The following is a 23,504-nucleotide window of genomic DNA, read 5'->3' as shown; positions in this document are numbered from 1 at the left end:
CCATGTGCAATAATCCCTCTTTTTAAGGGGGTTTATGCAATAGATCTCTCTGCCAATTATGACCAGTATTTTCTGTTTTCAGCCTTTACTACCTCTGGCAGTTTAAGAGTGTTGGGAATTGTACCTACATTACAGTAATGAGTTTTTCTACACACTGGACACATTCCCAATGATATGCTGCTTCTCCTGCTCCCCATTAAAGAAAAATAATTTGATGAGTATATGTATTAGGTGAGGAAGTTAAAACTAGAAAACATAGAATTACCTTTGGAATGTGATCTGTGAGCAGTTGTGAATTCTGAGGTGAGTGAAGAATGGCTGGAGGTCTATAAGGATATTGCTGCTGAAATTTCAAGTTTTCACAGCTCATAAAGAATGTATATATTAAAAAAAAATACATGCTGGCTACTGCACCTCCTCTGTTTCCCCATCCCTTGCCAACAATATTCAGTGTCTGAATGCATTTGCCTCTGCCTGAAACCTATGAAAAACTGCGCTGATGCTATTGTCTAACCTGCTGCTCTTGCTAAGCCTCTGAGCAAGCCAATACATGACTTTCAACTACCATTTTGAAAGAAAACAATTCCAAACTGGAAAGGAAAGAAAAAGTACATAATTTAATGTTATTGTAATCTGTCTATATATTCTGTGACCTTTGAGGCCCTTTTTGCACCTCTGTCCAAATTGCCCTTCTAATATAAGAATGCGAGCCCCACCTGCATTTTACAGACATCTCAAGCTGCCATGAGAGTCCCTGCTAATAACAGGAAGCCTGGAATGCCTGAGGACCAGGAGCTGATTGACACATTTCGCCTCCCTTTCTGAATCTGGCTTTAGAAAGTGCCACCCCCACCCCTTAGGCTCTCCTTTTCTTTCAATAGAGCCTCTATCGTTTTTAAAGCTACAATGGGGCTTTGTCAGTAAGCTGGACAGGCCTTGGCAGGCAACTCTGAATCATTCCACAGCTGTGCTTATGGAGTAACCACAGAATAAGGCTGCTGTTGCATTGCGCCTCCAAGCAAAAGTGACTCATGGTTTCCTTTAAAAGAAGAAAGGGGGGGGGGGAGTCTGTTCCTGTTTCCAGTCCCTTACACATTGCTGCTGGGCTCTATGCATTAGCTCTTTGAAAGGAAGGGTCTATGAGTGTGTAAGGTCACCCTTGGGCCTTGCCAGAGGAGGACTCCCACTGCTCACACTCCAAAAGAAACCTCCAGTAGCCCAGCTGTCAAAATGGAAGACATCTCTTCAGCTCTTGTGGGAGTTCTATAGAGTTATTTTAAGGTCCTCCTTCCCTCTGGATTTCATTTGTAGCAAAAGACCGGTAGCTCTCCCACTATACTTGGAGCCCACATTCCAAAGTCTGCACCCTCTGTTTCCATCACAGCTGTGCACCACTTTCCATTTTCCTTGGGCTGTTTTCTTTTTCCTTCCCCGTCTGTGCAGTGCGACCTTTTTGGCAGGTGGCACAAATGCTGCTTTGTTGAGCAGGGCTCAGGAAATGCTTGACTTTCCTAGGTAAAACCTTGTAACGTCAGGAGAGCTACTAGCAGATAATTGAGCCTAGCAGAATAGAGTGCCTGAAAGGCAGAACAAAAGCACACACAGTGCTCAACCTCCAGCTGTGGACCCCTCAAGTCTGGTCGGAGTTCAGCTCCAGATGCGGGGCTGGTGGGCACGCTCCTGGGAGGGTACAGTTCCCCTGTGCAATCCAGCCAGTCCTCGGCTATAGAACGAGGGTAGCCTGTCTGCAGCTTGAGACTGTGCTGGTCATACTTCCAGTACTCCCTACCCTTAAAGACAAACACCATTCCTGCAGCAAGACAAAAGAGGACATCAACATTAAAAGAATGTGCAGTCTAGGAGAAGGGAAATGTCCACTTTAATGAAACAGCAGGTAGGACTAGGCAAACTAAGTGATTGCCTAGGGCACCTGCCCTCTGAGGTACCAAACTGAGTGCTACAATTCATCTGTTTTTGAAAACTGGTTATCCTTTCAGGGGGTGGGGGAGGCGTCAGAAGTTAGTCTTGCCTAGGGGGCCAGATAGTCTAGGGCCAGTCTTGGGATGGCTTTGATGCAGCAGGGAACTTTGCTACACAGAAAGATGAAGATGGAAAGACAGCTCAAATCAAGCTTGGCTATAATTATATTGATATGATAGCTGACTGTCCTCCGTTCTGGCTCCCCTTCTTCTCCAGCAGATAGACTGTGTGCACATGGCAGCAGCATCCATAAGGCTTCTCATTGGACAAAGCACCTAGTCTCAGTGCATAGAGAAGAGGAAGATCACCTCCATTGGTTTTGTCCATAAAATACAAATTACAAGCTTTGTGCAGTATCAGTTGCCTCCACTGCATGCATGGAAGGGAGAAGGTGTTCAGTAGGGTTGCCCAGGGCTTTTTTTGTAGAAAAAGGCCAGCAGGAACTCATTTGCATATTAGGCTACACACCCTGACACCAAGGCAGCTGGAATTGTGTTCCTGTATGTTCCTGCTCAAAAAAAGCCCTGGGCCAGGCCTCCTGTCCTCCCACTGGAACAGCTTCTTGCCCACCACAACTCCAAAGGAGATTTTTTTTTCTGTGTGCAATATCATGTAGCTTAAAAAATTTCTTGAAACTCTGGTTTTACCTTAATTTCTAGAGTGACATTACAACATTTCTAGTTTTCCCATGAAGGGACATCATCATGATGCATGCAACACAGGTCCCCCCAAGTCCCCACCCCCCAATAAGTATCAGGAACTCCCTGGAAGCTATCTGGATAGTCTGAGGGTTCAAGAAAAGTATTTCAAGGCAGCTGGGCAGGTTTTCAGGGAAATCCAGACAGATACAAACATGGTGAAAAGCAAGAGGCACTGTAAGGAACTAACTGTCAAACAAACAGACAAAGAAATAAGGAACAAACTGACAAATACAAACTTACCATCGTTCTCACTCAACACAGCATCTACCGAAGTGGGGAATTGTCCCCACGGTGTTTGGTTAGCTGGGAGGCCCTCTTCCATGTGACCTGTGGCTTCATCATAGCACCAGCGGAGTTCTCCCTTGAAAAAATAGGTCTTCCTGTCTAGCGGCCAGAAGAAGGCACCATCGATACCCCCCTGTGGGAGCCCAAAGTCTGTGATGAGGCGGGGGTAGCCCTCTTCCACACCATTGTCTTTAAATACCCAGTAGAGAGGTCCTTGAACAGGGAGAAAAATGATGATCACTACAGAGAACAATATTGCCTAAAGAAACTGGGGAGTGGGGGGATGGTATCTTAGCAGAATACATCATGTGCAGTATGAATTTATACCTCTTTTCCAGGTAGTCATATTATATTAGATTTTAAACGGCCTGGGACCTTCTCACTAGCCTGGCCTAGAGGCAGAACTTTCCAGTCTTAGCTTGCTGAAAGGCTTCATACACATCTGGAAGTCTGGATTCAAGTCCCAGCTGTGCCATAAAGCTCACTGGGCAACCTTGCTCTCTGTCAGCATCACCTACTCTACAGGACTGTTGTGAGGGGAAAAATAGGGAAAGGAGAACCCCATGCACTGAGCTCCTTGAAGGGAGGGTGTGATAAAAGTGTACTAAGATGATAAAGACTGTATCAAGTCAACAAGGTTCTACAGTGATGTCTCCAGCTATCCTTGCAAAAGCTACTGTCCTCTTTGAAGATGATGTAATGATTGGTGGAGAAACTAAAACATTTCCTGAAAAAAGAACAAGGTCACCCAACTCAGAGATTACGGCTGTAACTGAGAACAGATCCTCTATTCTATCTTAATTAGGACTGTTAGCGAAGATGTTTCTCAACTTTTAAATTAAATATGCTTTGGGGTTCACACAGGATGTAGGATACAATCAACCATGCAGGATCAGTCTTAATGTCTCGGGCTCCAGAGTCACTGCCACTACTGCTCCCCAGGCCCCTCTCCTGCTGCCAAGCAAAGGGTGGGCCGAACCCATACAGGTCAGGTTGCCAACCTTCAGCTTGGACCTGGAGAATCTACCCTTCAAAGCAGCCATTTTTCTACAGGGGTACTGATCACTATAGTCTGGAAATCAGTTGTGGTTCGAGGAGATCTCCCAATCTCACTTGGAGGCTGACAACCCTAGAATACCACTATCTTCCTACCATTGCCTTCTTACAACAACATTAACGTGAGTCAGTGAAACTGGGACAGGAAAGAGACAGGTGCAAGCTCCTCGAAGAATATAGAGACCATAATGCTGCCTTGCTGGTATGATGGGAACTCACAAGCAATCACAATTTCCAGCAGCTGAGAAGAATGGATGGGGCAAAGCCACAGAGTGGTAACTGGGGGCTCTTCTCCCATGCCCCCCTCTAAATTCTGCCAGCAGATATTTAATCACATGAAATATCAACAGACCAAATGCATTGTATAGTTTAGTGTACAGTATTTAATGACAATTCATTAATAACCATAAATGCTGATTCCTTCTATAGGCAATAGACTTCCTGTTTCACTCTGTAAGCCACTGCCCTGAAGGTCAAAGGGTCATGTATGAGCACCTTTGTCCACTACTGGCAATATGAACCAATATGTTAGGCCTTGACATAGGGTTGCCAATCCCCAGTTGGGGGCAGGGGATCCCCCAGTTTGGAGACCCTCTCCCTGCTTCAGAGTTATCAGAAAGCTGGAGGGTGGAGGTTGAATGTCTGCTGGGCATTCCATTATACACTATGGAGACCTGTCCCCATAGAATATAATAGAGAATTGATGTGTGGGTATCTGGGGCTCTGGAGGCTATTTTTTGAGGGAAAGGCACCAAATTTTCAGTACAGCATCTAGTGTCTCACCTCAACCTCCTCTCCCAAGTTTCAAAAAGACTGGACCAGGGTGTCCCCATCTTTCATTATATCCAAAAGAAGGTGCCCCCATCCTCCGTTATTTCCAGTGCAGACCCTTTAAATGTGATAGCCAGCACTCCCTTTGGAGTTCAATCGTGCTTGTCACAACCTTGCTCATGGCTCCGCCCCTGAAGTCTCATGGCTCCACCCCCAGCAGTGCCCCCAGATATTTCCTGAATTGGACCTGGCAACCCTACCCTGACACCTGTCGGGCCCCAGGGCAGTTTGCTTCCTTGCCTCCTTCCTTCCTCAACTCTGGGAAGGAGTGAGAATTCACAGGGCATCTGTGGGGGGTGACAGCTTAAGTAGAACAGGAGAGGGAGTTCCAAAAAGAGAACACGGGTAGTGGTAAGTTGTGACACAAATGCTTTAAACAGACACCATTTCCACTTGCATTGCTCTGATTCACCATCTGAGTAGATCATGGCATCACCTCACACATGAACCCCTTACCACTGAAGAAGAGGATGCGATGATCTGTGTGTCTCTCGTACACAGCATCTACCTTGTGGAGACTGGAAGGGAGGCCTCGCCAGAAGCCCGTGATCAAGGCAGGGCGCAAAGAGGTGAGATGACGTCCTTGGGTCAGACGCCAGAAATATTGACCTGCCACAGTTGGGAGAGAAAGGGAGAAACATGAAATCTCACCTGCCAAGTTGCCAAATTACTATGACAACAGGAGGCTCATAGGATTGTTTAATTCTTCCTGCATCTGTATACCAGAGTACAAAATATACTTATAATCCATCTGGTATAGTTTTTATCTCTGTATTTCTCAGCACCTTCCATTTCAGAATATCATACATTGAGCGAGCAAGCTTGGATTAAGCCCTGAGCGTTTTTAAAAGAGGGAGCTAAAATGCATTTTCTTATTTACTTGCTGCATTGGTAGGGGCATGGAGAAGGGGACAATAAAAATATGTGAGGTTAGATAGGTAGAATTATGCAATGTAGAAGAAACAGAAGTGAAACCCTTTTATTTAGCTGTCAGTTTAAATGTTTCATTGGATAAATCAACTGAATGACATGCATCAATGACATGCATCATTAAAAAAAAATGTAAATATTTGATTTAAATCATTTATTGATTTTTGGTGTTGATAATTTAAGCCATGACTGATACAAAGCATCTTGTTTGGATTTTAATTCCATGTTTTTATAATATATATTCAGGTTTGGAGAAGATGAATGAGGACATATATTTTTGTAAGCTGCCTTGAGAGAAATTACACTCTGCATGCCGAAAGGCTGGCAGAATTATTTTAATCAGTAAATGATACTTTGAAATGAGCATCTAGAGACTGCTGCATATGAGGCTGCAGACCTTTGAAAAAGAAAGTTTCTCCTCTAATCTGAGCAACAGCGTCAACATTGGAGGCACAGCGATCGGGGAAGTCCTTCCCTGACCTGAAACAAAGAAATGGAAATGAAAATGAAATCAGTCTATACAACATGTATTTTTTTTTAAAAAAAACAAAACATTAACTCAGGGGTGTCAGACATGCAGTTCAGGGGCCAAATCAGGCCCCCAGAGGACTCCTTTCAGGCCTCTGAGCAACTGGCTGTCATCTGCTTCCTTCTCCCTCTGTCTTGCTTCCTTCTGCATAACAGCTTGCTTTGCAAGGCTTGCTCAACCGCACAGGAGCTACACAGCAAAACCTCTATTTTCTCCGTTGGCTGAGGCTCCTCCCTTGGGGAGGAAGGTGGGAAGAACAGTTTGCTTTCCAGGCTGTCTCAATTGTACAGCAGAGCTACTGAGCCAAGTCTCTCTTCCTTATATTGGCTGAGGCTGCTCCCCCCTCCAGTCCCCTGGGGAAGGAAGGAAAGAGTCAGAGCTTCCTTTGCCCAATTCCCTGGATCCCGTGGGAGGAATACAAAGAAAGCATCTTTAAGGCCAATGGGTGCTAACATTTTAAGCATGTTTTAAGTTTTTTTTTAAAAAAAATTGTGTATGTCTGTGTTCTTTATAAAATTTATATCTCTGCTACCTAATCTTAAATAGGTGCACACATGGCCCAGCCCAACCTAACATGACTCGGCCCAATGAGGTCTCATTTATGTCAGATCCGGCCCTCATAACAAATGAGTTCAACACCCCTGCATTAACTCAATAGGGAGGAAATACTGGCCCCCTGTTCCCCAGTAGCCCTTCCTTCACTCCTATGGGCACCAAGAACCTCCAGAAGCAGCAGCCACTTTCAGGAAGCCAGCTAAACACTTTTAATCCAGTACAGTATTTGGCATTGCTATACAACATTAACTGTCCTGTTCAGCTTCAACTGTACTACCGTCAGCTTAGCTGAACATTGAAGGGGGACAAAACAGGTCTGGAGGGTGCACCCCTAAATAGGGTTACCAGCTCTGGCTTGGGAAATACCTGGAGATTTTAGGGGTGAAGCCTGATGAAGGCAGGGTTTGGGGAGAGGAGAGTCTTCAATGGGGTATAATGCCAAAGAGTCCAATTTCCAAAGTAGCCATTTTCTGCAGGCGAACTGATATCTGTTGCCTGGAAATCAGTTGCAATCTTAGGAGATTCAGCCACCACCTGGAGGTTGGTAACCAGTCTCTTCTGTTTCTTCTGCATTGCATAATTCTACCTCTCTAGCCATAAGGCAGTTTTGAGCAAAAACTCATACCCTCTGCATACTCATCTTTTGTCCCCACAGTCTCCAAGAACTGGCGATTATGCACCACCTCCTTGCCTGTTTATAACCCAAGTAGGACTGAACAACAACAACAAAGGACCAACATAGGCCATGCAATCTTAGCAGAGGATATGATACTGACATACCTCAAATCTTCAGCATTGTAAAATTACCTTTTTACAAGCTTCTCTCATTTGAGGTTTAGTTTAGTGCCCAAGAAATAAATTAAGAAGAGAATCTGAATATGGCATGGCATCTCTCGGCTTGGCTTCGCGAACGAAGATTTAAGAAGGGTGCAATAGTCCACGTTTGCTGCAGGCTCACTGGTGGCTGACAAGACCAATGTGGGACAGGCAGGTCCGGCCACAGCGGCTGCAGGGAAAAGTCTGATTTAGGGTTGGTCCTGTAGCAGTGCGATTCTTCCTCAATCTCCTTTTGTCCTCAAGACCAGCTATGCGTGCGTTCTCAAAGGAAGAGACAGCCTGGTGGATGGTGTGCCTCCATACAGAGCCTTGTTCTGTTCCCTGCATTTCTCTTGGAGCTGCCTGAGAACAAATACCATGTCGGTGGTGCTCCTGTTAGCTCTGAAGCCGCACTGGCTCTCTGGGAGGAGTTCTTCTGCAATGGTGGGCACCAGTCTGTTCAGGAGTATTCTGGCAAGGATTTTGCCTGCGATGGAGAGCAGGGTTATCCCCCAGTAGTTGGAGCAGTCTGACTTTTCCCCTTTGTTCTTGTATAGGGTGATGATGATTGCATCGTGAAAGTCCTGTGGTAATTTGCCTTGTTCCCAGCAGGTGACAAGTACTTTGTGAAGTGAGCTATGTAGTACTGTGCCCCCATGCTTCCAGATCTCTGGTGGAATTCCATCAACTCCTGCTGCCTTGCCACTTTTCAGTTGCTTGATGGCTTTAACAGTCTCTTCTAGGGTGGGGATCTCATCCAACTCTGTTTTCACCGGTTGAAGTGGGGTGAGGTGGATTGCTGAATCTTGAACTACGCGGTTGGCACTGAAGAGAACCTGAAAATACTCCGACCACCGGTTCAATATGGATGCCTTGTCTGTGAGGAGCACTTGGCCGTCTGCACTATGCAAGGGACTCTGAGCCTGATATGATGGACCATATACTGCCTTCAGGGCTTCGTAGAACCCTCTTAAATCACCAGTGTCTGCACACAGCTGGGTTCTCTCTGCAAGCTTGGTCCACCACTCGTTCTGAATGTCTCGAAGCTTGCGCTGGAGGTTGCTACATGCAGCGCGAAAGGTTGCTTTTTTCCCAGGACAGGAGGGCTGAGCAAGATGTGCTTGGTAGGCAGATCTCTTTTTTGCCAGTAATTCTTGGATCTCTTGATTGTTCTCATCAAACCAGTCCTTGTTCTTCCTTGTGGAGAACCCGAGGACTTCTTCAGAGATCTGCAGGACGGTAGTTTTTAGGTGTTCCCAGAGTGCTTCTGGAGAAGGGTCTGCCACAATAGTAAATGCCAAGTGTCACAACTGTGTGCAATCAGAGGTTATAAACAACCAAATATTGTATCTTTGAAGTAATTTGCAACGTAGCTGGGAGGGGCCATGGCTGAGTGACAGAACATCTGCTCAACTTGCAGAAGGTCTCATGTTCAATTCCTGGCTCTTCCAGTTAAAAGGATCAGGTAGCCAATGATGTGAAAGACCTCTTCTTCAGATCCTGGACAGCTGTTGCCAGTCAAGATAGACAATACCAACTTTAGGACAGCTTTATGTACTCATATGAGCCAAAGCCCTCTGGAATCAGTAGAATAATGTTATGCATAAACCATAAAGGGCACTTAATACAGGAGGTGTAAATAAAGGACACGTGCTAACCTTAGAGCAGGGAAATCATGTGGCATGGACAGCAGATCTGGGAGCAGTGAGGTTACCTCAGGCTTCTCTGTGGAATGAAGAACTCTGCTTCCTGAATTAAAAATATGAGAGAGAGAGAGAGAGAGAGAGAGAGAGAGAGAGAGAGAGAGAGAGAGACTCAGTGAGTCAACATCTTTAAAAAGCATAAGTTGGGAAGATGCAGAGAGCTAATCAGTGTGAACAGAGAGGCTTTATCAAACAGAATTGATGTAAAATGGAAACATAAAGTGACACAAACCACAATCTGTTGCTTGGCTGGATCCATCCTGTGGAGATAAACTAAGCAATTACTAAAATCTGGATCTGACCTACTCCAGATTGTGACATATTACAATTACCAAAAGTCAGACTGGAGCAGACTTAACAACCATTACAAAATTGTGCTAGTTGCATGAAGTGTAGATATTAATGATTTTGTTGCCACTGTAGGTTTAGCTTCAGTGCACTCTGAGACATAAGCATGGTGTCCCTTTGCCATTAAGACTTTCCCCAAGATATCCTTGCCAAAGCCCAAGAATCTACGTTACAAAATGTTTCTCATTCATCCAGATCTGAAACCCGTTTTCATTCCTGTGATATACAACCCAAAGAGCCATGTAATTACAGTATGCACTTTGTACCACCTCAAACATGCACAAGCAATAATACACAATATAACCAGTGCTGTGCTGGAGCCGGCTCTTTCTGGCTCGGAAGAACTGATTGTTAGATTTTCATAACAGTTGTGAGTTGGTTGAAAATTTTTCAGCATGCATGACCTCTTGGGCTTTGCCTCCGGGTGGTGTTGCCTAACCTACACGCAGTACAGAAAGAGAAACTGTGAAGTCTTCAAAATGTAGCTACTAAACAGATCCTTTGCTGGAGTGAGTGAAGAAGGATTGTGGGAGGAGAACTGTGTCTGTGCCTCAGGGTGACTGGAAGGCCAAAATGGCTCCTGCTCCTTAGTCCCTCTCCCTGATGGAGAGCTGAAGAGAAAGCAGGTGCCTCTGAGTTCTTCCTTTCAGGGGCGGGCCAAGGCAATGCAAAGCTCATTCTTGCCTGTAGCACTGAGTGCAGGTCAGCAAAGTGAACCCAGGGGCTGCTGTGCCTGTGTTTCTCCTCCCCATCCCCATTGGGCTTAGGGCAGAGTTGGGTGCCTGTGCATCCCTTCTACTCTTCTTCAGATCTGGGGGGGGGGGGGAATGAACTCAGGGCAGCAGCCCACACAGAATTCTCCCCTTTAAAACAGGATCTTACAATCTAAAACAGACAATGAGGAAACAAGAGAGGAAGGAAGGATGAATGAATGTGGCCTAAGCTGTCGTTATTACAAAGGAAAACATAATTTCATCATTAACAGAGATCCAGGTGGGCAGCCGCGTTGGTCTGAAACAGTAGAGCCAAGTTTGAGTCTGGTGGCATCTTTACGACCCACTAAATTTTGTTCAAAGTCTGAGCTTTCATGTGCAAGCACACTTCCTCAGGTGCATGTATCTGATATGATTGGGTCTTTGTTAGCTTTAAAGGAGCCACTGGGCTCAGACTTTGTTCATCATTAACAGTTTTGCTGTTAAGAGTGGTAGGGTTAGTTCATAGCAGTATGGTAAGGGGTTTGTGCTGAAAAAAATACAAGTTCTTGACAGCAAATGTGTTGGTTGTGTGAATAGCCTGGGACTCACACATTTAGAAGACTACCTTTTCCCATATGACCCCATGCACCAACTAAGGTCAATCAGGACCCCCACTTTTGGCAGTCCTTCTATTTGTGAGGTGCACCTGTGCACACTTCAGTTGCACCCACGCTTTGGAACAGCCTGCCAGATATGGTACAGAAAACTCCCACACTCACCCAAAAAATGTGGAAAGCAGAATTATATACTATTATGGTGGGAATAACTAATGAATGTCTCTGATTGGCAGCTGGTGATAATATGTACTGCAGGAGCTGCAGTTAATTTGATGTATGTTGTTTTATCTATTCTCATTGTACATGCTTATATTTTGTAAGTTGCTTTGAGCACTGTGCAAAAGATGGGATATATATATTTCAATTAAATTAGGTTAAATATCCTGGTGTTGCACATACCATAAAGCTTCTGAATTTCAGACTGATCATCTGCGTACAGCTGATACTGCAAAGGGTCTCCCACTGGTCCCTGGTAATAGGGGCGCATGATGGAGTGCTTGGAGGATGAATGCGCTAAGCCAAGGCTGTGCCCAAACTCATGAATAGCCACAGCAAAGAGGTCAGTTCCCAAGTCATCTGTCAAAACATAAGAGTGAGTAGTCAAGAAGAGCTTGATATAAGAAGATGAGAGACGGTATAGCAAAGACCATCCATTATGGAAACAGAAAGGATATCTATCTATCTATCTATCCATCCATCCATCCATCCATCCATCCATCCATCCATCCATCCATCCATCCCTCCCCAAACTCCACCCACTCCAGAAAACCCCAGGAATTTCCCAACCCAGAGTTGGGAAACCCCAGATCAAATCCACAGCTCTGTTGTCATGCGACATGCCCTAGCATTTGGGGAAACTCATCGTTTTAAACTGAATCCTAGAGCATCTCCAGCGCGACTTGCCCTGCATAATGACATCACTTCTGGGTGATGTTCCAACGTGCAAATGGAGTCCCCCGCCACAACCAAGTAAGACTTGGGAAGTTGATTATGAGCTTATATTTTCTTTGTCATCAGTAAGGGCACATCTCCACAGTAACTCCCCTGCCCAACAAAAATCCATTCACCTGGTGAACGAAATGTCCAATCTTCATCACTGTCAAAGTGGACACTGCCAGCTCTTTGGGGGTCTCCAGGGAAGAAAGCATGGGCCACCATCCCACCTGGCCCATCAAAAGGGTAGCCATCGTGATGGTCAAGCTGGAGGAATTCCACAGAGATGTCTGCAGTGTGGCTGCCCACCTCATGGAAGTTCAAAGGTGTGGCTTCACCCCACACCTTCAGGGCATAATACATCAATACACGCATAGTCTCTCGGCTAAGACGGGCCACTCGTGGGTAGGTCTTCACCCTGTGGTAAAGACAATGCTTAGACAGAACCAACAAATCCCTTGTCTGGATTTGCCTGAAGCATATCAGAAAGACCCGAACAGTAGTTATTCAGAGGTTCACCATGTGAATTCCAATAAGGCTGCCAACTTCCAGGTGGGGTCTTGAGACCTTCCACTATTACAATTGATCTCCAGACTACAGAGATAAATTCCCTTAAAGAAAATTCTCCTCTGGAAAATTTTCTTCCCTAGAGAAAATTCAGAGAAGGGCAGTATATAAATTATAAGTGATATAAAAATGGCTGATTTGGAGGGTGGAGTCTATGGCATTGTAGCTTGCTGAGTTCCCTCCTGAAAAACCACCCTCTCCAGGCTCCACCCTCAAAATCTCCAGGTATTTCTCAACCCAGAGCTGACAACCCTTGATTTCCAAGAACATGGTACACCAGAAAGTTTCGGAAATGAAATGCATTAATAAATCTGACTGCATTTCTTAAGTTAGAACATTATGGGTTCTCAGCCTTCCTCCAAGGAGCATGGGAGGATTCTGAATGACTGTGCCATGCTATTGCCCTCAAGTCAAGCAGGAATGAAAATGTGACAACTAGCATGGATAGACATCACACTCTTTGAACCCTGGCCAAGCCAGCCGGAACCCTAGCCAAGCCAGCCGGAACTGCGTTCCTGTGTGTTCCTGCTCAAAAAAGCCCTGTATGTGTGTGTGTGTGTATATATATAAGCCACTTGCTGCCATTTAGTTATGTGTTTTGTTGCTACCTAGCAGATCCGTTGATTTCTGAGCACCGAGTTAAGTGCACTAGCAAATGCACCATATTTGCAAATGTAGCCATATTTGCGTTCATGCTGTATATTTTCTGCATTCCTGATATATTTAGTTTTCCCCATTGTTAATGTGGCTAATATGGTGGTTAACTCAAAGCTGGCTGTTGGCCGCAGAATCTCCTGCTGCAGCAAACCACAGTATGCCTCTCACACTCAGTACTTTTTGGTCTGTTAACACCCCCTAGTGGTTACTCTGAGGGCTTTGAATATGCAGCACAGTCCTAAATCTTGCTGGTACCAGATTGATCTGCAACTTGGTAAATGTGGTTAAGGCTTCCCAGTTTAAAGGGCATTTCCTGTAGATAACAGTTGTGCTGGTTTGCATTTCCGCTGGTCTGTATTACAAATACAAAATTTATAATGGCTGGCATAGACATTTGATTTCTCATGTACATTTTTTCATTGGGGCAGACCAGCTGCTTAACTTAATTTAAAAGTTTCTGGCTGGCCACTGACCTCGTAGGCTGTTGGTGGCCAGGAGCTAGCAGAGCCAAGTCCAGGTAGCTCCAGCAACGGTATAGGAGTCACTCTGCTCCAGTCCTTCAGCAGCAGTAACAGTGATCAGTATCATCTCACAGCTCACATGCTTCCTCCTGTACCACCACTGAAGGCAAAGGGTAAGATTCTGCTAGCAATGGCAGGCCATTGCTTGGCACTCAGGGAGGATCTGTGAAGGCGGGACAGGCACACCAGTGTGACACCTGTGCACAATGTCATTTCTGGTAAAAATCCAAAACTGATTTCATGATACTGAAGGCAATTCTTTAGGATTTGGCAAAATCTTATGGTTCCATAGTTGTTGTTGTTCAATCACATAGTCAAGTCCGACTCTTTGAGACCTCATGGACCAAGTCACACCAGGCCCTCCTGTCTTCCAACATCCTCCGAAGTCTACTCAAATTTGTGTTTGTTACATTAGTAATGCTGTCCAGCCATCTCATCTTTTGCCATCCCCTTCTTCTTTTGCCTTCTGTCTTTCCCAGCATCAGGATCTTCTCCAGTGAGTGCTCCCTTCTCATTTGGTGGCCAAAGTATTTCAGCTTCAGTTTCAGCATCTAACCTTCCAGGGAACAGTCTGGGTTGATTTCCCTTAGGACTGACTGATTTGATCTTCTTGCAGTCCAAGGGACTATCAAGATTTTTCTCCAGCATCACAGCTCAAAAGCATCTATTCTTGTACGCTCAGCCTTCCTTATGGTCCAACTCTCACAGCCATACATTACTATTTGAAATACCATAACTCTGAATATATGGACTTTTGTTGGCAGGGTGATGTCTCTACTTTTTTTTATACTGCCTAGGTTTGCCATAGCTGTCCTCCCAAGGAGCAAACGTCTTTTAATTTCATGGCTACAGTCACCATCTGCAGTGATCTTGGATCCCAGAAATGTGAAGTCTATCATGACTTCCATGTCTTCCTCTTCTATTTGCCAAGGTGTGACGGGACTGGATGCCATGATCTTATTTTTGATGTTGAGTTTCAAGCCTATTTTTGTGCTCTCCTCTATGGTTACATAGAGTTTTTGGCAAATCCTAGAGCAGGGGTGGCCAATGGTAGCTCTCCAGATTTTTTTGCCTACAACTCCTATCAGCCCCAGCCAGCATGGCCAATGGCTGGAGCTGATGGGAGTTGTAGGCAAAAAACATCTGGAGAGCTACCGTTGGCTACCCCTGTCCTAGAGCATTGCCCCCAATTGCCTTTTGGAAGTGACATCACGTGCTAGCACAACACTGGTGCACCCACCCATTCTCCCCCACCAGTCTTTGAGGCCCCAACAAACTGCACTGGAGATTGTTGGGAGGGTACCCATTATCAGCACTCCTAACTAGGTCTGAGTTGACTGACTCCTGCAGTGTGGGCTTGCAGCACTCAAAGCTTGGCTTGTTCCTGGGCCATTTGAACCTCCCAGGCTACTCCTCCTATTGTGTATTACAAACATTTATACATGACACAGATGTTCACAGGCTCTTTTTAGTGTCTTGCTAACTGTAAAGATGGTCTGTATCCAAACCCACAAATGCCAGTCAGCCTTTGCTAGTTTCTCCTCCTCCCTGTCTTGTTCCTCATAAAAATGGGCACAAAAGTACCTCTCTGCATTCCACAAGGCTCTTTTACATCATACTAGAGGAATTAAACCAAATCTGAAGACATCCTTCTGTTTGTGCAAGAGCTTGCCCAATTGTTTTGCACATGTAGATGTGTAAGTAATGTTGCAGAAACTCCTAATATTGTCTGCATTCTTGTGTAAGTGTTTGTGGAACAGGACTACTTACTGGCTATTTTCCTCTTCCGGCCTAGATGTTTGGACTCTAGCTCATAATGAACAGCTATCTTTTTTTAAAAAAAAAAAAGAGACCTGCATTTCTTACCCCAGTCCCTGTCAGCAACAATAATAGAAGCTCCTGAGTTCTAAATGCCTTTTCACATTTGGTTCCAAGAATCTGTTCTTATACCCATCCTTGGTATCCACTTTGCCTGCCCCCAAAAGGCTAGGGTTGCCAATCCCCACCTGGGGGCAGAGGATACCCCGGTTTGGAGGCCCTCCCCCCACTTCAGGGGTATCAGAAAGCGGTGGAGGGGGAGAGGGAGGGAAATGTCTGCTGGGCACTCCATTATTCGTTACGGAGACTGATTCCTATATGGTATAATGAAAAATTGATCTGTGGGTACCTGGGGGGGGCTGTTTTTTTGAGGTAGAGACACCACATTTTCAGCAGAGCATCCAGTGCCTCTTTTCAAAACACTTCCCAAGTTTCAAAAAGATTGGACCAGGGGGTCCAATTCTATGAGTCCCCAAAGAAGGTGCCCCTATCCTTCATTATTTCCAAATGGAGGAAAGGCAATTTTAAAAGTATGTGGTCTCTTCAAATGTGATTGCCAGAACTCCCTTTGGAGTTCAGTAGTGCTTATCACACCCTTGCTTCTGGCTCCACCCCCAAATATTTATTGAGTTGGACCTGGCAACCTTACAAAAGGGGCTTGCAGACATTTAGATGTGGGGTTTTTGGTTTTTTTAGTATTTTCTACATGCGCCAGTCCATTTAACAAACTCCACAAAGCTTATAGTTGTCTGCATTCTCTTGTTCTCAGTTTCTCCATCTATACCCAATGGCACATTTAGAGCCATACAGTAGCTCAGCCTTTTGGAGCCCTTATTAATTTTATTATGCAAGAGCAAAAGGTTGAAGAGAGCTGGATTAAAGCTGGGAGGGTTGGATTGGTTTGTTTGGTCAATCCCTGGTTAATCTACTCTGTATGTGTCCAAGCAACATTTGGGACTTACATGCTTGTTATACACAGCCCAGCAGTGGTCCTGAAATCCCCTTGAGGGATTTTATTTCATATGAGGTTTTATTCCTTGTTGCACTGATGCTGCCATTCACATGCTTTGCTGGGAGTATTTTTGGATGTATTTAACATAGACCACCCCAAGGTCCATAAGTTGTTTTTTTCATTAACAGCAGAGATAAAAGTAATTTGTGTGATTTGGGATGTTAAATGCATCCATAAATATTCCCAATGTGCTATGCTAATGGCTGCATTGTTTTTTGTTAACTGCCTTGCATGATGACAGAATAATTTTGAATGGACTTCTCTAGACTTTATATTATGGAACCAATTCCATTCTTATGTTTTGTTAAAATAAAAGGGTATTCGGTTCAACCCATGCTGTGAAAACAGGAGCATGCATCCTTCAACCCCTCTCCTTCTGACACAGATCAACTGATACAATTTACCTTATTTACTTCATTTATACCCTCATCTTTTTTCCCAGTGGTGAACCAAAGCAGCTTACATTGTTCTTCTCCTCCATTTAATCCTCACAGCAACCCTGTGAGGTCAGTTATCCAGATTACATTGCGCCACAAAAAGAGAACAGATGCAGTGCAGAAAGATGTTCATAAGACAAAACCAGCTCGATCTTCGTCAGGCAATGAGCCAGGCCACACAGAGAAAGGACAAGCTTGCCATCCCGTGCGCAATTACCTGGGAATAAGCATCATTGACTTAAATGGGAGTTACTTTTGAGTAGCCCCCACAGGATTTCTCTGACACACACCTAGTTCAGATAATCTAACCTCAGATATATTCCTTCCCTGTGTCACATACGGCAGGTAAATACTGAGCAAACCTCCAAATCAGATTTTGTATGCCTTCATAGTGGAAAGTGCTGTCATGCGACAGCTGGTTCATGGCAACCACATTGGGTTTTCAGGACAAGAGAATGGTAGAAGTGGGTTTCCACTGACTGCCTCTGCATAGCAACCTTGGATTTCCTTGGTGGTCTCCCATTCAGATACTAATCAGGGCTGACCCTGCTTAGCTTTTGAGATCTGATGTGATCAGGCTAACCTGGACCAACCAGGTCAAGGTATACCTCCCTTCATACCAAAGTTGTTCTTTCTTTTTAAATAAATGCATTGCACAGGGGACTAGCTTTACCTTTTAATCAAGAACCTAAGAAATATGACCTGTATGGCTGCTGTAATTGTCATCCTAGCTATGGTCCTGTATTCACAACTCTTACACAAGCTGTTGCAAACAGAAGAGCATCTCCTCATTCAGTTCACTCCAGTGCAAAGCATAAAACCATTCTTCCATAAGCAGAAGGTGCCTTCAGCATGTGGAACACGGTTGCCAGACCCCACCCCACCCCACCCCTCAGCTGAAGGTGGGGGTCTTCTGAAGCCAGGACCTACCTCCCCAACACCAATCTGATAGGGGGAATTTACCCTGAAGAAGAGGGAGAACTATCCGATGTGTACATCACTGTCCATGTCACCTTGAAGTGATATCATCACATCCAGGACATTGGGGTGATGTTCTAGTATTTGGGCAAATACTCTATGGTAGAAGCCAAATTTACCATAGAGCTTCTGCCCAAGTACCAGAGTGTTGCCCAATGGCCCGGATGTGACAGCGTCACTTCCAGGTCACATGTGCAATGATGTAGACACACAACTGTATGTTGGCTGGGCCTCCCTGCTGCTCCTGGTAAGTGCCCACATCCCCTGCAATTGCCAGGAGGGACCTGCCAACCCTAATGTGGAAGGGCTTCATTGGACCAGCCCATTGTTCATAAAGACAGAAAGCAGGAAAGTGCTCAAATACTGTACAATGTCAGATTTGGTTTCCGAAATCAGCATAGGGATACCTACTTCCAGGAGATATTCCTCTTGGTCCAAACTGAGCCGGCATTCCGCCTGCTCCGACTCTTTCTTCTCTTTCTCCTTTTTCTTCTCCTGTTCCTCTTCAAAGGGAGCTTCTCTGGGAAGGCGGGGATAATGTCAGGCAAAGAACAGCGAGGCATTCGGATCAGAGCCAGCGTGGCATCATCTGGTGAATTCAAGGGAAGCAAAAACAGGCCAAACCAAATCACAAGGCATGCAGCAACAGGCCTAGTTCCCCAGGAGATGGCAGATTCATATTTGGGCTATACCGCTTCAAGCTGCTCATGTTACTGAATTCTCCTCCAAACAAACAAAAATGCCACACATATAGTGAAATAGCATACCCAGGAGAAAGCTAGCCTAGAGCTCTCTTTTCTTACTTCCTTGTGGAGGGAAAGTTTTGTTGTACAGAAGGTCATATCTGTGCCAATCCCCACCTACAGACACAAATGTACTATTTAAGCAATAATTAAAACTAAAGATTAAACAGATTGTCCAGTCTTCTCGACAGAGTACAAACTCCTGTATAACTAATCCCCACCAGAGGATAGTCATCCCTGCCGACGATATTATCGGGAACATCCCAGTAAAGGTATACATGTCAATGCTTGGATATCAGAGGAAAACTAGCAGGAACTCTCAGAAATTCATAGCTAACCCATACCTGGAATCCCTGTCTCAGCAATGCCTGCAAAGCGCTGCATGTCACGGATGGCGCTGGTCACAGCCTCCCAGGTCTGCAGCTGGCCGGTTACTGGATCAGCTGGAGGGAGGTATCCATACTGCATCAGCCACTCCTAGATAAGGGTCACAGGGGAAGGGTGCAGGTCATTATTGTCCCATCTATGGTGGTAGTGGAAAGTGCCATTGAATAAAGTAACAGATGACTTATGGTGACCCCATGAGGTTTTCAAGGCAAGAGATGCTGGGAGGTGCTTTGCCACTGAATGCCTCCACATTATGACCCTGGTATTCTTTGGAGGTCTCCCATCCAAATACTTGCAAAAGCTGACTCTGCTTAACTTCTGAGATTTGATGAGATCAAGCTAGCCTGCGCTATCCAGGTCAAGATGTCCCATCTATGCTGGTGGAAATTTCAAATCCTCTCATTTGGAATTCGATTCCAGTACTGTATGTTACAGGCCACCTCACAGTGGACTTTCAGTGCAATCCTAAACCTTTCAACCTAGAAGAAGAAGATATTGGATTTATATCCCGCCCTCCACTCCGAAGAGTCTCAGAGCGGCTCACAATCTCCTTTACCTTCCTCTCCCACAACAGACACCCTGTGAGGTGGGTGGGGCTGAGAGGGCTCTCACAGCAGCTGCCCTTTCAAGGACAACCTCTGCCAGAGCTACAGCTGACCCAAGGCCATTCCAGCAGGTGCAAGTGGAGAAGTGGGGAATCAAACCTGGTTCTCCCAGATAAGAGTCTGCACACTTAACCACTACACCAAACTGGCTCTCCTATTGACTTCAGTGGACTTAGAAGAATATAAGTCTGCTTTAGGACTGCCCTGTTAGTCTAGCGATAAGGCCTGTACTTGCATAGTATGTATCATGAGAAACAGGATGAGCAAATGGGCACAGAAATGTCTTGCTTTAATTCTGGTACATTTGCCAAGAAGCTGTCAAGTGAATCATCTTATATATAAAGCAAAAATAGGCACTTCGTGCACCTGAATTACATATTTCACATGCTTTTTCTGCTATGGTTAATACTAATTTTAGCTGGAACAGGAATTACAAAGTACCCCACACAGATACTGTGCAAATGACTTGCCAGAGACGACAATTTCCTGCATGTGATCCTAACTTCCTCTTTCAGATATCCAGGGTCAAACTATATTTGATGAAATATACCATTATTTATCTCAAAGGAAGATGACTCTGAATGTTAAGATGGTCCCTTTTTAAAAAAGCTATATTTGCAAAAGGGTTTTTTCCCATTAGCACATATAACCAGTCCTTGTATGTGAATTTAGGACCCCCCCCCCGCTTTTTGACAGCACGTGAGAGAAAAGGCTTTCAGGCAAATGGGGTATGCAGAAAGCATTTCTAGGGTTCATTCTTGCCTGGGGTTAACCACAGCCTCAATCTATATAGGTCCTCTCTGCAGCAACTGCTTTTTGTGATTGAAATTCACACCTAGGCATCCATTCAGATGTATCTGGCCCTCATTTTGATGCATGAACATTTAATTTGAATGCCCAAGCATTTTACTGTATGAACAGTATACATCAAGTAATCGGATTCCCTGATCCAGGTTTGAAAACTCCTGGAGATATGGGGATGCAACCTGGGATACAGTGCCATACAGTTCACCCTCCAAAGCATCCATTTTTTCCAAGGGAAATGATCTCTGTGGTCTGGAGATAAGCTGTAATTCTGGGAGATTCCCCAGTCCCACCTGGAGACAGGCATCCCAACTAATATCTATTTAGTCAGCTCCCCATGCTGTGTCTGGTTTGGTCCTTAGAAACCCAAGGGAAGACGGATAGGTTGCCAAGTGGCCTGGAAGTGGAGTGATGTACACTTGCAGACTCATAGGCTCATATATTGCAGACTTTTCTTCCTCTTCCACTTTAAATTCTAAACTCTGTTCAAGATAGCCAAAAGAATCAACCATGTATAGGCCATGTAGTTTTAATGAACTTGGATTTCCTTGAAGCAGAGGATATCTAGTTCTTTACCACCAAGTAAAGAAACAGCCCCCTCTTTAGGGTTTTGAGAACTGATAGTGAGCAAATAAATGTTATCTGAAAGAGTAATTATGTTGCTCTTTTCCTAAAGCCATATTAGAACGCAGCTTTGAGTTTCATACATGTACATAGTGAAATAATACTGAAATCAATTTTGTTTGGCAATACATGTACCAATGCAGTTGAAAAATAAAGCAGTTTTTGGACGCATTAAGGAAGTTAATTTAGATATGCAGAGTGCTAATATTATTTTGGAATCAACTTACCTGAGTGCTTTATTCCCTGCCTCCATAATTCCTGTTCAACCCAAACATTTGTATATAAAAATACCACAGCACTGCAGCACAGCCTTTTCCAATGAAAGAAGAATCATATGCCACCTTAAAGAGTGATGGATTTATTGTGGCACAAGCTTTCATGACCCAGAGGCCACTTGGTCATATGTATGCAATGCTTGCTTACATTCAGAAGTCTTTACGGTAACACAAAATTGTTTACTTTGACTGAAGCAGCTTAACAGAGCTGGAATTTTACCTTCTAAGACCTGTTCTGGACTACTTAAGAAATGGGGATTATACACAACTATCAGATTTTTTTACTTGCTACTGGAGATTACAAGCATTCTGTTTTTAGAGAAAGATGTTGTCAATGTTTGACTTTCATGCTCCAGGAACAACTTACCACTATCTCGCCACTCTCATCTGCTGGAGTTGGAGCAGGAAATACACAGGAAGGCAAGATTAGGAGCAGCACAAGCAGCAAGATCTGAACCAGGTGCCCAGAGACAGCTAACAGCCCTGTCCATTGCCCATGTTCCAACTGGTGCTGCTGCTTCATGGGCTGTTTCTTAGGCAAATACTCTTCTCCAGTCTCCATCCAGCTAGCACACGTTACTTCACTTGGGCACCCTAGCTGCCAAAGTTCTTCCAAGCCTACAAAAAAGACTCCTTGGACTTGCTTTCACAATTCAGCAGACCTCACTGATTTCATCTGGAAAGTCTTGCAGTCTGCTCTGAGTCCAAGATGGGAAATTTGAAACATTACTGTTCTGTTCCTTGGGTCAGGAGCTGGGCACAGACACACTAACATTTCTCCAGCTGAAAGCATTGCCTCTGACTTCTGAATCTGAATAGAGGGAATGGCAGACACAGATATGGATCAGAGTTCTCCTTGCAGCCTGGTGAGGAGAATGGGAACAATTTCAGTATTGAGACATTCATGAACATAGCAATCTACATCCTCTATGCTAGCAAATTATATCTCAATTTCCATCACAATCTCATCTCTTCTCCCACAGCCTACAGCCCTTCAGAGTGACTGCAAAGGCAGCTTTTTGAATCATAACAGGATGGGCAGCAAAAACAGCCTATAAATTCTCCTTCCATGGAAAGTTTTCCTTCCATCCCTGTACAAGAAAAAAGTACAACTGCCACTTTACATAGGGTTGCCAATCCCCAGCTAAGGGAAGGGGACCCCCCCCCCCCGGTTTGGAGGCCCTCCCCCAGCTTCAATGTCATCAGAAAGCAGGGAGGGGAAAATGTCTGCTGGGCACTCCATTATGCCCCATAGAGACCAATTCCCGAAGAGTTTAATGGATAATTGATCTGTGAGTATCTGGGGCTCTGGGGGGGCTGTTTTTTGAGATACAGGCACCACATTTTCAGCATAGCATCTGGTGCCCCTCCTTAAAACACCCCCCAGTTTTCAAGAAGATTGGACCAGGGGATCCAATTCTATGAGACCCAAAAGGAGGTGCCTCTATCCTTCATTATTCCAAATGGAGGGAAGGCATTTAAAAGACGTGTGGTCCCTTTGACTGTGATGTCCAGAACTCCATTCAGAGTTCAATCATGCTTGTCACACCCTTGCTCCCGGCTCCACCCCCAAACTCTCCTGGCTCTACCCCCAAAGTCCCCAGATATTTGTTGAGTCAGACCTGGCAGCCCTAGCCACTTACAATGTATGTTAACTCAGCTGATTTCCTGTTCAAGGATACCATTTGGATTGTCAGCAGCTACCATCATTCACCCAGGAGCATGTTGTATTTATCTATTTATATTTATATCACACATTTCTGCCCAGTCAAGGCCACCAAGACAGCTAATGATTAGCACAAGTTTAATAAAAAATACATCATAAATCCAATTAAAAAGCAAAGTTAAAATACATATATAAAACACAGAAATGCAAATCAAAACATCAAACAGGAAGGAGGGATCACCAAGGGACACCAAACCAAACAAAAGGGTCTTCACTTGGTGGTGAAAGACAGGGGGACAGACAAATATGCTTGGCAAAGGAGTTCCATGATTTTGGTGCCATAACGGTCTTGGGTTGCCACCTGTTTGAATTAATCAGAAAGAAGGGGTACCTGAAGGAGGACCTCACAATATGTGACTGTAAAGGTCAAA

At 44.7% G+C, this 23,504-nt stretch overlaps 1 protein-coding gene across 1 annotated transcript; it reads right to left on the bottom strand.

The window, feature by feature from the left end:
- Positions 1-1,411: 1,411 nt before the first annotated feature.
- LOC132580545 (matrix metalloproteinase-17-like) lies at positions 1,412-22,224 on the bottom strand. Its single transcript, XM_060251409.1, has 10 exons — positions 21,775-22,224; positions 19,057-19,189; positions 18,381-18,558; positions 12,114-12,397; positions 11,446-11,622; positions 9,342-9,432; positions 6,181-6,263; positions 5,310-5,462; positions 2,922-3,179; positions 1,412-1,810 (listed from the first exon to the last, which is right to left on the bottom strand). Exons 1-10 carry the CDS (start codon positions 21,967-21,969, stop codon positions 1,512-1,514), a joined length of 1,851 nt encoding a protein of 616 aa, XP_060107392.1. The 5' UTR covers positions 21,970-22,224; the 3' UTR covers positions 1,412-1,511.
- Positions 22,225-23,504: the final 1,280 nt, after the last annotated feature.

Source organism: Heteronotia binoei, chromosome 12 (assembly GCF_032191835.1).
Source record: "Heteronotia binoei isolate CCM8104 ecotype False Entrance Well chromosome 12, APGP_CSIRO_Hbin_v1, whole genome shotgun sequence".
Lineage (NCBI taxonomy): Eukaryota > Metazoa > Chordata > Lepidosauria > Squamata > Gekkonidae > Heteronotia > Heteronotia binoei.
Note: the sequence above shows the minus strand (reverse complement) of the source record. Positions and strands in the feature narration are given on the sequence as shown.